General features: G+C 42.6%; 1 protein-coding gene across 1 annotated transcript in view; it reads right to left on the bottom strand.

The window, feature by feature from the left end:
* slit3 (slit homolog 3 (Drosophila)) overlaps nt 1-7,699 on the bottom strand; it is a 368,151-nt gene extending 360,452 nt beyond the window's left edge. Inside the window, exon 1 of the mRNA XM_060928048.1 lies at nt 6,828-7,699. Coding sequence (XP_060784031.1) covers nt 6,828-7,021 — 194 coding nt within the window. The 5' untranslated portion in view covers nt 7,022-7,699. The remainder of the gene's footprint in view (nt 1-6,827) is intronic.
* Nucleotides 7,700-14,817: the final 7,118 nt, after the last annotated feature.

The raw sequence follows: 14,817 nt of genomic DNA, 5'->3' as shown, positions 1-14,817 counted from the left end.
CTCTGGATTCAACCCATTCGGGCGTGGCAGCATCCTGATGGATTACTAAGAAATTCCAGTTTGATCCTTTTGTTTAACAGGTTGCTAGATGCAAACCACTGTGTTGGGGACTCTGATTTAGCTTCTGTTATTGTGAGAAAGGCTAAACATGCCAAGCTGTATCCATATGTGTGTAGACTGAATAAACACATCGCATCCAGCTAGGCTGAAAATGACAAGGAATGATTTGAAGTCTGGGTTTTGATGTGTTGCTTTGGTGACAAAGCTCCCATAACAAAAGCCAGCCCTCATTAACCTGAGACGGCCACGAAACATGCACAAGATCAAACCCAGTCTTGAATTAACCCAGTTATAACACACACTTGGAGACCTCTACAGACCTCAGTGTCCATCCTTTTCACTGGGATGCTATCAAGGACATTAATGACTTTGACTTGTGGTTCTCCGGCCAAAACATTCGTTAAAAGCATACAATCCTTACTGCCAGTCCTGGCTAAGATGTTTGGGATTTGATGTTTCCCAGAAGTCCATGCCCGCAAGCAGAGCCAGCAGCTGCCTGGCAGGCTGCACTACAGATGTTCACCCGTGTGCAGATTTCACACATGCTGCTCATGTTGTGCTAGGGTCAGGAGGACACTGAAGACCACAAACCCATCTCCTAACCAAGCGACTGTTAGCTCAAACCTCAACACAACAAATATACACACGTTTCTCACACCTCTCATCTGCACCTACTCCTGACCAAAATAAAACACAAAACATAATCTGATTCAGGGTTCCACAATGTGATTCTTTCAACAATTATTGTGGTATCTTGATGGACATTGGGTTTATTATTATTATTATTATTATTATTATTATCTCCCTATTCTTAAAAGATATTCTGATATCTAACCATTATGAAAAATATTGTACTTAAAGGTTCTGACTGGGCGGCACGGTGGTGTAGTGGTTAGCGCTGTTGCCTCACAGCAAGAAGGTCCGGGTTCGAGCCCCGTGGCCGGCGAGGGCCTTTCTGTGCGGAGTTTGCATGTTCTCCCCGTGTCCGCGTGGGTTTCCTCCGGGTGCTCTGGTTTCCCCCACAGTCCAAAGACATGCAGGTTAGGTTAACTGGCGACTCTAAATTGACCATGAATGTGAGTGTGAATGGTTGTCTGTGTCTATGTGTCAGCCCTGTGATGACCTGGTGACTTGTCCAGGGTGTACCCCGCCTTTCGCCCGTAGTCAGCTGGGATAGGCTCCAGTTTGCCTGCGGCCCTGTAGAACAGGATAAAGCGGCTACAGATAATGAGATGAGGTTCTGACTGCAAAGTTGAATTCTGGGCAAAATGTTCTGTTGCTGTTGGAGTTTTGAGACATTTCGCTGCTGCACACACTGTGTATCCTATGTGTGAATGTTTTGCTGAGATAAAATGTGTCCCACATTTTATGATTCCGGAGATTGCTGAAGCAAGTGAGCAGCAATATCATGTGACCACCATGGGGCGTGTTTGACCTAATTTTAACCAAAACAAGTTGGTGTGGGCAAACATGGCGGACTCGGCTCTCCCGCCAGCTAAAAGCCAGTGGAAAAGAAAAGGAAAGCCTGCCTAGTGAGTGCAACTGAAAGATAGAGCAAGGCTAGATGATGTGTCATTTTTCTGGACAGATAACTAAATCATTCTCGCTTAGCTATCTTAGCCTTCGAATGCATGGGCTCGACTCCATGGTAGCGAGTATGGAGTTATACACCTACTGTTTTGATCTTACAGAGAGAAACAATAACACAAAAGCAGTAACAGAGAAAAGATATACTCGTCTTTTGTTTCACAGATCTATTCAATCACAAATAACATCCCTGCGACTCAAAACTCTTCGAGTTCGATGCAGAGTCACGATGTTTTCTGCGCGTCACCATTTTGGTGTGACGCAGTTCCATAGTTATGCTAATTAGTTCAAGCGTCTCGCGTTCGGCTATTTCCGTAGGGCCGTACTGTTTCCCTCAAGAGGTAGGATTCGATCCCAAAACGGAGAAAAGTGACACTCGGCAGATCAAAATGATCACATGTCGTCCACATGATATTGTTCTTGCAGGACATCAGAAAGCTATCACACAATCAAAAAATTTGAAAATTTCAGATGACTTTACAGTCAGCACCTTTAACATATTTAGTGATCAATGTCAAGGATACTTGGTATGATTCATCAATAAGAATCATTTTCAGTGATGAAACATTGTGAACCCTGGGTCGACGAATTCATTTGTCCATGAGCCCAGGCCAAGCAGAAAACATTTCTGACTCCTTATTGGCTAAACAAACATTTTCATTTGAAACATTTCATTGGTGAGTTCCAGAAGTCAAATCCCACCACCTGCTGCACTACACACATTAACAAAGTCCTGATCTGGTTGAGGATAGACTGATTTTTAATTATTGTGTAGATAAAATTCTTATTCGGAATATGCAGAAAAGTATGGTGCAAATACCTCATACGACACCTCTGAGAGAAAAGAACAATGCTATCCAGACTGAACACATGCACAGCATGTAATATAAGTACAGAAGATCACATCTCATAGCTGAAACCTTGGTCAATGACTTACTGACTTTTAAGCAAAGTTGCAAACGCATTAGTCTACTCTAGAAACTTAGGCTTATGATCACATACTCATTTGTTAATTGTAGTCTGTACTTCTACACCTATCTTGCCATATGTTTTTAATCACAAGCAAAATATGCGACTAGGCAGCGTGTTAGAGCTTCTAGTTAGTGCTAATTAATGAATGTATGTTTTGCCTAGTCTGGTAATCGAATGTTTTTTTCCTAAAATGACTAGCCACCTGAAACATCGAGCATACACATGCCCATTTAAGGCTGTGTGAACATCCGAGCCCATTCGGGAACCTGCATATTGTTCCAGGAAAAAAGGATGCCATTCCCACTCCTTCTTCTTTGCTGAAATACACTGAGGCATGCAGGGGGTGTAAGGGGACAGAGAATGGCATTTGGCTCATTCTTTCTATCTCTCTCATTTCAGTGTGGACTTCTGATGGGAGCCAGCAACGTGCTGCGCCAGCTACAATGTGCCACATTGTGCTCCTGAAGTGCGAAGAGCGAGAGCGACTGGCCACTGTGAAAACTCTGTCAGTCAGCACAGGGGTGTGTGTGTGTGTGTGTGTGTGTGTGTGTGTGTGTGTGTGTGTGTGTGTGTGTGTGTGTGACTGCACACATGTGTGAGTGAGTGAGAGCGAGTATGCATACGTGTGTGAGAGAATAAAAAACAGAGTTGGTGTGTGTGCGTACATGTGTGTCCATGTGTGTCCATGTGTGTGTTTGACGGACACAATACCAATCAGAGAGTGAAGAATCATAAATGCTATAACATAGGTAACATTTAGGGTAAATATCTATGGACTATCCACTAAACATGTCCATGAGACAGATGTGCACTCATTCTACTTCCATCAACATCAACTGCAGGGTGTTCCAGGACCGGTGGCAGCGTGCAAACCACCCCCGAGAGAGATGCAGCCAGCACCTGGACTTTAAGTGGTCGTGAAACCATATTTTATGGAATGACCTCGTCAAGTCAAGGCCTCTGTGAGCTCTGAACTTTTCAGGTGGCAAATTAGTTTCTTAATCCTGCAACCTACAAAGCAGCATTAACACTGCCGTATTTGAAATACTCAGAGAAGTATGTATGAAGGTATTTGATTAAGACCCAAACCTGACCAAGTAAAATGTGCAAATAAGGGGTTCAACTAAATTTATGTTCCTTCACATGGACATTCCTTACAAAAGCCCTGAGGGTTTAGCAGGTTACAAGGGTCAAAAAGACCCTCCGGTCAACGTTTGTATGTTTTTCTTATCATGCTACATTCAAAAAAAAAAAGAACTATTTTTAATTTAATAAATAAATAAATAAATAAAAATCCATTATATAATATTGCTAATGTGATCAATTATATCACGATACACTTTTCTGAGATATCATAGATAGATAGATAGATAGATAGATAGATAGATAGATAGATAGATAGATAGATAGATAGATAGATAGATAATCTTTTTGGAACTGTTTAAAATAATGATTAAGCTTATGCAAGTGCTAATATACATCGCAAACTGGTCGTTATCGCAAAATAGACCCTGACAGTGTGATGCAGGACTCTGACGCAAAGCAGACGGGTCACCCTTGAATCACCCTGAAGGGGTTTATTTCACAATAATGACTGGCTTTGCGACACATTATCCACCTCTTTACATGGCTACTGACTAAAAAAATTGATAATTTGACACAAAATATTGATTTTAAACTGATTTTTTTTTTGTTTCTGCTAATGATGTGACCCATATAAATGATCTGTTCCACATAATAATGGTCTGTTCTGAAGAAAAAACAGACCACTGAATGCTGTAACTGACTAATCAGAGCTGAGTTGAGCCGTGTAATCATTGACGTTAAGACCTTGGACAGAATCTTGAAATTGTTTCTTAGATTTTGAAACATGATCGTTTCATTACAGAGTTTTAGTGCAAAAAAAAAAAACAATAAAAAATAGTGTTTTTGTAAAAAAAATAAAATAAAATAAATAAAGCTTAGCGCTGGACATGGACAATTCTGACAGGTTGTTAGTAAAACTATGTATTGTGACACATATTGTGTCTTGTTGAACTGTCTCTTCCTAGTCCTTATGCTGGTTAGTTTCAAATACATGATGCCTTGTATGTCTATAAGTAAATAGCACTGTTACTAAGGTCTTTTTGGATTATTGTTGTTATTGTTATGCGTATATAAGCAGTATAACCTTATGAGTGATAAGAGGGAAGGTCAAGCCATGAGACCGTGTTAACTGCCCTAAACTCATCCACTACTCTTCACTTCAGAGATACACACAGAACCCAGACATCACTGAATTGCCTGGGTTGTTGTTGTTACATTCAGCAAGTCAGTGATCTGTTTTCTCGATGCTATAAAATACAAAAGAGCACAAAATTCCTGGACAAATCATTTCTCAGTGAGTTAAAGCTTACGAAACTACCACATTGAAGGTTCACACATCTCACTGTTCACCAATGAATTGGCTCCTCCTAAAAGCACTGTGAACTTTTGCATATTTCTTTCACAACAGCTTCAACTAATGCCAAAGCAAACCGTTTTACACTCAACATCTGACCACTGAAAAGCGTCCTCAAACGTCAAGCCGTGTTTGAAATGCTTGAACGACCATAATAGGCTATATTTCACACATTCCAACATGTCGTCATGAAGCGGCCAGGCCATAAACTGTATTTGAGGAAAAAGCAAAAACAACCACAATTATAAATATTATTCGAGATTACATTCATGATCGATTTAATGAAGTTTTTTTTAATCTTTTTTTTTTCCAGTATACAACCAAAACCACATTGTTAGTCTAACTCTGAATTAAATCAACATCCATACAGTGTTCGTGTGTATCCAGCTGGACTCCAGTGGCTGTGCAATATGTCATTTTTGCACTCTTGCAGTTCTGGCTTTTGTGGTACTAACATCGTGAAGTCTGTGATACATGAATGGCGCATGCATACAAACATCTCGTACGGTAAATGTATCATGTTTATCAACTTGATAACCTATACTGTATAATTTAAATAAATGAAAATAAGGATTGTATCGCCAGGGCTGGGCTATTACTCTTCCCTCTGTAATCAGGACAGCAACAGGTTACACAGTTTCAGTGACTGGTTTGAGAGTTCCTCATGAAACCAATACCGTACACATCGAAAGACAAAACCTATTGAGTGTTTCTTACTTGATATGATAAAACAGAGCTGAACGAATGACTAACACGTAATATGAGTGTATCTAGTCGGGTAGCAGCAACACTAGTTATTTACTTAGTAGTTAATGACTTAATAAGAGGTATAGTTTATTTCAGAGATGAATAACAGCAGGAGTTTGCACTAGACTGAATCCTTAGTGATCAGTTAATCTAATGATTGCACATCTTGGTGCATTCAATCACATCAGTTTTGTCAGTTAGAAAAGGGAGTTTACTGAATTCATCCCTGTGCAATATTGATTTTGTTGCATTCTTCTCACTAGAGGCTGGCTTGCAATGAAAGGGACTGGAGTCTGACACACTGATGTCCCTGTGTTTCACATCCATGGACACTTTAGTAACAGTGTAGCTTATATATACGGTACCGTTCAAAAGTTTGGGGTCACTTTGAAATGTCCTTATTTTTGAAAGAAAAGCACTGTTCTTTTCAATGAAGATCACTTTAAACTAATCAGAAATCCACTCTATACATTGCTAATGTGGTAAATGACTATTCTAGCTGCAAATGTCTGGTTTTTGGTGCAATATCTCCATAGGTGTATAGAGGCCCATTTCCAGCAACTATCACTCCTAATGGTACAATGTGTTTGCTCATTGCCTCAGAAGGCTAATGGATGATTAGAAAACCCTTGTACAATCATGTTAGCACAGCTGAAAACAGTTGAGCTCTTTAGAGAAGCTATAAAACTGACCTTCCTTTGAGCAGATTGAGTTTCTGGAGCATCACATTTGTGGGGTCGATTAAATGCTCAAACTGGCCAGAAAAATGTCTTGACTATATTTTCTATTCATTTTACAACTTATGGTGGTAAATAAAAGTGTGACTTTTCATGGAAAACACAAAATTGTCTGGGTGACCCCAAACTTTTGAACGGTAGTATATATATATATATATATATATATATATATATATATATATATATATATATATGAGATGAGATATATACACGTATGAGATCCAGATGCATGTACGGTACGCGCGTAAAGCTGAGTGATGATGCGCATCCAGTGCGCTACTCACAGACGCTCGGTGTTTCTCGGGATGCCCCTCGGTACACTCTTGAAGCTCTGCGCCTGGCAGTCCACGTGTGAGCTCGAACAGCTGCACTTGTGCGGACACGCGCGCGCAGAGACCAGGCACAGCAAGCCGCACAGCAGCGCCAATAAGGAGCCGCGCTGGAGCGCCGAGGGCTTCACGCGCGCAGCCGGTGCCATCGTACCCGCAGCGGGACTCGGAAACGCGCAGAGACAGACGGGGAATAGTTTACCAAGAAAAAAAATAATAATAAAAAATAAAAAAAAAATCCACCACAAATCTTTATATAAATATATAATCCGGTACTTGTTCCAAAGACGGTCACGTCCCAAATCAATTGATGACAAAGAACAATCTAATTCAATTCGAATGAACTCTCCAATCCAATCTCCTCCAGGCGCGCGGACGCGGGCATGAACTCAACAAAAGTGAAACTTCCTTCCATTCATCCGCATCTCTAGCGCCGGGACAGGGGAGGAAGGTGCGCATCCGAAATCCGACCTCAACATCACTACACACTCATTTGCATAATATTTCTCCGTGTGTGTGTGTGTGTGTGTGTGTGTGTGTGTGTGTGTGTGTGTGTGTGTGGATGAATAAGTGATAAGTAGAGAGAAAACAAAATCTTCCCGGTGAGTTGATCCGAGCGGCAAATCCTCAGTTGGAGAAGTTCAGAGGCGGGCACGCACACGAGCAGAAACTTCTGAGGTGCGAGGGTAAAGTTTGCGCGTTCACTCTGAGAAGTGCGCGCACACGCACACATACACACACACGCGCGCGCGCACACAGCCCCCAAAATGTTGCGCTCTGGACTCCTCTGGAGTGATCGTGATGCCAGTCGAGGATGTTTTGGGTCGCAGAAAGTTTCACTCGAATCCCAAGTGTGTGTGTGTGTGTGTGTGTGTGTGTTTAAATTGATAGGCGTTTTACAGCTAAGGAAAACAAATGGTAAACACCAGACAGGTGATCATGGCATGGGAGGAACTCTAAATGGTGAATAGTTCTATCAGCCTAATGATTTTTTTTTTTTTTTTGCTCTCCAGTGGACGTCTGTGTTTAGTAGCACATCTGCACATTTGCTCCTAATGTGTACTAATGAAACCTGGCTGGAAAAAGTGGCCTGCGGGATTTCTTAGAATAACTCGACCATACTTGCTGAGTCAAACTCTTTTTGTGCCATCCCCAAAAAAAAAAAAAAACCCATTGAGAGCGAGGTTCCGATTTTTGTGGTGATTAGCTCCAGTCTATTCTCTGCCGTCACAACTGATTTTTCCCCTCAAAGCTCAGCATCTTGCAGTCGCAGTGCCCTCGTCTGGTCAGAAAGTAAACATGTTGGAGACAAGTCCGTGACAACCGTGTTATAAATTGCTTCCATACCACCTAAGAAAAAAAAAAAAGGACTACTAAACTGTACCATCCCTTCTCACTGGGGTGGTATCCTCGAGGTCTACTTTCAGTGTTTGCCTGGAAAAAGGTAAAGTGAATGAAACCTGGCTTAAAACAAACACTAGATTCTGAACTACATCAATGCAGCATGTTTATATTAAAGGTGACATATTATACCTTGGGCGGCACGGTGGTGCAGTGGTTAGCGCTGTTGCCTCACAGCAAGAGGGTCCGGGTTCGAGCCCCATGGCTGGCAAGGGCCTTTCTGTGCGGAGTTTGCATGTTCTCCCCGTGTCCGCGTGGGTTTCCTCCGGGTGCTCCGGTTTCCCCCACAGTCCAAAGACATGCAGGTTAGGTTAACTGGTGACTCTAAATTGACCGTAGGTGTGAATGTGAGTGTGAATGGTTGTCTGTGTCTATGGTGGGGTTTACATTAGACCGTATCAGCGGATCATCAGATTAACATTTTTAAAACGATTAGTGTGCACACAGCAACACCAATACACGATTCGCGTGCACACAGCAACACCAATACACGGATACGCTCGGCTCCGCAGGCATCCTGCGCTCCAAATCACTCCGCCCTGAACAGCGAGTGCCCTCTGGAGGGTGCGCACTCCGGCCCTGCGCAGCTCACAGAGCGCGCGAGTATAGCGCACGAGCAGTGATTTGGGACTGAGCCACTGTGTGTGTGATCTCAGTGCATATCACTTACCACTTGCAAGTGGAAGGATGGCAAGCCTAAAGACAATCATAACTACACAATGGGCAGTATTTGCAGCAGTATTTGCAGTATTTTCATACTTTTATACTCTTTAATGAAAGGTGATACAAGGCGGAAGTCCGCGCCGTTTTTCAGCAGTCGCGTCACATGACCAACGCCAGCGAATCAGGAAGGTGGATGTCACAGTGACGTTGTCCAATGACGACGCCAGCTAGAGCTCAGCACAGCGTATCCGCGTATTCTCAATGTTTACACAGCACCGGACCAGACACGATCTGGATTGAATACGTGGACCCTGGCGGATTCCCGTTTCCTGGTGTTTCCAGGCGTTTTAATGTAAACGGACAGTGCATCCGCGAAGAAAACGAGACAGATACGGTCTAATGTAAACTTGGCCTATGTGTCAGCCCTGTGATGACCTGGCGACTTGTCCAGGGTATACCCCACCTTTCGCCCGTAGTCAGCTGGGATAGGCTCCAGCTTGCCTGCGACCCTGTAGAAGGATAAAGCGGCTAGAGATAATGAGATGAGAGATGAGATATTATACCTCGGGCGGCACGGTGGTGCAGTGGTTAGCATTGTTGCCTCACAGCAAGAGGGTCCGGGTTCGAGTCCCATGGCCGGCGAGGGCCTTTCTGTGCGGAGTTTGCATGTTCTCCCCGTGTCCGCGTGGGTTTCCTCCGGGTGTTCCGGTTTCCCCCACAGTCCAAAGACATGCAGGTTAGGTTAACTGGTGACTCTAAATTAACCGTAGGTGTGAATGTGAGTGTGAATGGTTGTCTGTGTCTATGTGTCAGCCCTGTGATGACCTGGTGACTTGTCCAGGGTGTACCCCACCTTTCGCCCGTAGTCTGCTGGGATAGGCTCCAGCTTGCCTGCGACCCTGTAGAACAGGATAAAGCGGCTAGAGATAATGAGATGAGATATTATACCTCTTTTCTAAACATTGACCCAGTTCCCTGAGGTCTTAATGAAATGTCTGTGGCATGCTTTGTGCAAAATAGTGCAAGGATAAAGCACCACAGCTCAGTTCTCACCCTGCCTAAATAGCCCTGTTCAAAACAGCTGATTTGAGTGCCTGTTCCTTGAAATGATAATGAGCCATCGCTCAACTCACCCCCTCTTCCATTGACCAATCAGGTAGGACTTTACTAGTGACTTGTCATTCACAAAGGCAGTTCGCAAGCCGTGAGTGGAAATACTCAGATAGGGGGCGGGATCATTCTAATGAAGAAGAAACCCTTATTTGTCACATGCACATTTCAAGCACAGTGAAATTCACACTTCAAGCTTCAACCCCACATCAGCCTAACTGCATGTCTTTGGATTGTGGGGGAAACCAGAGCACCCGGAGGAAACCCACACAGACACGGGGAGAACATGCAAACTCCACACGGAGAACGTGAAAACTCTGCTGGGTTTGAACCCAGAACCTTCTTGCTGTGAGGCGACCGTGCTAACCACTTACACCACCGTGCCTATTTGTCACATGCACACGTCAAGCACAGTGAAATTCATCCTCTGCATTTAACCCATCTGAAGTAGTGCACCCAGAGCAGTGGGCAGCCACACTAGAGCACCCGGGGAGCAGTCAGGGGTTAGGTACCTTGCTCAAGGGCACTTCAGCCCAAGGCCACCCCACATTAACCTAACTGCATGTCTTTGGGGGAAACCGGAGCACCCAGAGGGAACCCACACAGACAACATGCAAACTCCATACAGAAAGGCCCTCGCCAGCCACTGGGTTCAAACCCGGAACCTTCTTGCTGTGTAGCAACTGTGCTAACCACTACACCACCGTGCCGCCTGAGCTCCACTTGTGACATAGAAAGTTGAGCCAAATCTGACTGACTGGGTTGTCTCATTCCAGAGTTCCCTTGAAAGGATAGCATGGTGTTACAGTGTTATTTACAGCAAACAGGTTCTAGGTTCAAGCCTGCAGGTTGATTGGGGCCTTTCTTTGTGGAGTTTGCATGTTCTTCGACTCGTGCCTGCGTGGGTTTCCTCCAGGTGCTCCAGTTTCCTTCCACAATCCAAAGACATTCTGGATGAGGTCAACTGGCGACTCTAAATTGCCCATAGGTGTGAATGTGAGTGTGAACGGCTGTCTGTCTCCCTCTGTTAGGCCTCTGTTACCCCGCCTCTCACCCAGTGTCGGCTGTGATTGGCTTCCGTGATCCTCAACGGTTTGCTGGGCTTCACGTGACGTCACATCCGCCTCATTAGTTATTCAAAACTTTAGCTGGTGGTCTAACAAAGCTCAGCTGACAAAGTGTTTGTATGGAGAAGGTGCATTGTTCGCATGAAAAATGCCTTACACTTGCGTTGTTTTAGGTTGTTCAAATCAATCAAACCGTGAAAGTGATAAAAGTTTCTTCAGGGTTCTCCATGAACTAATAAAAAAGAGTAAATGAACACAGGATTCCACAAAAAGATGTCGAGAAAGGTGGCTTTTGAACCTCCCACTGAAATCGAAGGGAGCCGAGTCGAAGCATGCTCGAGTTTGCAGTGATCACTTCGTGAAAGGTTTGTATCTCCCTCTCAGCTATGTCCTTAGTGTTTTCCAAGGACTTTTCATGCTATGTGTCGTTATTTTATGGTACGTTTGTTAGTCATGAAGCGCTAAAGTCCCCAGCTGTTTCTTTGTTTACTCCTCACAAAGTCCATATGCATGAAGGTCACAACAAAATTCTTACCTAGCCATACAGTTACAATGCGCCGTGATCACTTCTCCGTCTTGTTTAACTAAGATCCAGGCCTTTAAAGGGGTTTCTGATGATCTTTGCGAATGATTTACCTGAGAGATAAGAGCCAACACAAGTGAGAATCAAGCAAACTGTTGTTTGTTTACACTTCAACTTGCAGCGCTTCGTTGTAAAGACGCAAACGAAAAGCTTAAAAAAAAAACATACACGGGCAAAAACAATACAGGATTCATTCGCCAGCGACTTGATACAGTGGTCCTTTACCCAGCCACATACAAAAAAGTTGTAAGCCTCCATACTCTTCCACGCTTTCATCTGTTTTGCAGTGTAGAAGGACGTCTGCAACACCAGATAGTTCAAGATGTTGGGGAACTCGACTGAAGGGTAGTTTTCGAGATCGTATGACAAATCCTTCTTTCCCAGACTGTAGGGGTCGATTCCATTGCACACAGCAATCTCCTGAATATAACTAAAGCGAGCAGTGGCTTCTAGATTACAAGGATACTCTGATGTTATTGCTAGTTGTTTGCACTATGGCAGCCATTTAGACCACCAGCTATTTCACTTCCTGTAAAACCGTTAAGAAAAGTCACGTGACTGAAGCCCAGCAATAAGCAGTATCAAAAATGAAAGAATGAGTGTTTATATTAAAACATTCGTGATGTGATTAGTAATCTGGGTTCTAAGACACTACTGGCTGGTGGTGTATTTTCATCGTTTCTGTGAGAAGCTGATGTAACTGATGTAACAGGAGGACATTACTAGCATACAGACAGTGGGCTCCAAAAGTCTGAGAGCACGAGTAAAAATGCTTATAATTTGCATTCTTTTCTAATTTAACACAACAATTTTCATTGTAAATTATGTCACTGAAAAGAACTTGCATGAAATGTAGAATATTTGAAATATTTGCATGAATTTCAGACTTTCTTATAGGTACAGTGCCTTCCATGATTATTGGCACCCCTTGTAAAGATTAGTAATAAGGGTTTGAAAAAAATCCACCTTTTGGTGAAGTAGCTTCATCTGACACTGGAAAAATCAGAAAAATCCAACCTTTAATTGAAATAAATTTATCCAGAGGGAAAATAAATCCCTTCCCAAGAAATAATTATTTTCAACAAAAACATATGTACCACTATTATCAGCCCCCTGGAAATTATAGTGAACACAATGTAACTGCAACGTGTTTCCCATTTAAATTGTATATTTTTGAGTTGATTGGAGTGTGTAGGAACTTTCAAGCTGTAATCCATGACTTCCTGATTAACTGGGGAACAAATATGAGGTGACACAGAGGCCAAATTCCCTTAGTCATCCATCAGCAGGGGGAAGATAAGAGAACACACAAACAAAATGAGCGAGAAGTGTGCTGACCTTCATAACTTGGGGAATGGTTATAAAAAAAAGAGCTACTTACAACCCCGATTCCAAAAAAGTTGGGACAAAGTATAAATTGTAAATAAAAACAGAATGCAATAATTTACAAATCTCAAAAACTGATATTGTATTCACAATAGAACATAGACAACATATCAAATGTCGAAAGTGAGACATTTTGAAATTTCATGCCAAATATTGGCTCATTTGAAATTTCATGACAGCAACACATCTCAAAAAAGTTGGGACAGGGGCAATAAGAGGCTGGAAAAGTTAAAGGTACAAAAAAGGAACAGCTGGAGGACCAAATTGCAACTCATTAGGTCAATTGGCAATAGGTCATTAACATGACTGGGTATAAAAAGAGCATCTTGGAGTGGCAGCGGCTCTCAGAAGTAAGGATGGGAAGAGGATCACCAATCCCCCTAATTCTGCGCTGACAAATAGTGGAGCAATATCAGAAAGGAGTTTGACAGTGTAAAATTGCAAAGAGTTTGAACATATCATCATCTACAGTGCATAATATCATCAAAAGATTCAGAGAATCTGGAAGAATCTCTGTGCGTAAGGGTCAAGGCCGGAAAACCATACTGGGTGCCCGTGATCTTCGGGCCCTTAGATGGCACTGCATCACATACAGGCATGCTTCTGTATTGGAAATCACAAAATGGGCTCAGGAATATTTCCAGAGAACATTATCTGTGAACACAATTCACCGTGCCATCCGCCGTTGCCAGCTAAAACTCTATAGTTCAAAGAAGAAGCCGTATCTAAACACGATCCAGAAACGCAGATGTGTTCTCTGGGCCAAGGCTCATTTAAAATGGACTGTGGCAAAGTGGAAAACTGTTCTGTGGTCAGACGAATCAAAATTTGAAGTTCTTTATGGAAATCAGGGACGCCGTGTCATTCGGACTAAAGAGGAGAAGGACGACCCAAGTTGTTATCAGCGCTCAGTTCAGAAGCCTGCATCTCTGATGGTATGAGGTTGCATTAGTGTGTGTGGCATGGGCAGCTTACACATCTGGAAAGACACCATCAATGCTGAAAGGTATATCCAGGTTCTAGAGCAACATATGCTCCCATCCAGATGATGTCTCTTTCAGGGAAGACCTTGCATTTTCCAACATGACAATGCCAAACCACATACTGCATCAATTACAGCATCATGGCTGAGCAGAAGAAGGGTCCGGGTACTGAAATGGCCAGCCTGCAGTCCAGATCTTCCACCCATAGAAAACATTTGGCGCATCATAAAATGGAAGGTATGACAAAAAAGACCTAAGACAGTTGAGCAACTAGAATCCTACATTAGACAAGAATGGGTTAACATTCCTATCCCTAAACTTGAGCAACTTGTCTCCTCAGTCCCCAGACATTTACAGACTGTTGTAAAGAGAAAAGGGGATGTCTCACAGTGGGAAACATGGCCTTGTCCCAACTTTTTTGAGATGTGTTGTTGTCATGAAATTTAAAATCACCTAATTTTTCTCTTTAAATGATACATTTTCTCAGTTTAAACATTTGATATGTCATCTATGTTCTATTCTGACTAAAATATGGAATTTTGAAACTTCCACATCATTGCATTCCATTTTTATTTACAATTTGTACTTTGTCCCAACTTTTTTGGAATCGGGGTTGTACCTGAAAATGCCCATTTCCACTGTTAGGGCAATAATAATAATAATAATAATAATAATAATAATAATAATAATAAAGTGGACACTAACTGGAACTGTGACAAACTTGCCTGGAAGAGGACCCAAGTTTATTTTTC

This window comes from Neoarius graeffei, chromosome 8, assembly GCF_027579695.1.
Source record: "Neoarius graeffei isolate fNeoGra1 chromosome 8, fNeoGra1.pri, whole genome shotgun sequence".
Taxonomy (NCBI): domain Eukaryota; kingdom Metazoa; phylum Chordata; class Actinopteri; order Siluriformes; family Ariidae; genus Neoarius; species Neoarius graeffei.
This window is presented reverse-complemented; position numbering and strand designations above follow the sequence as displayed.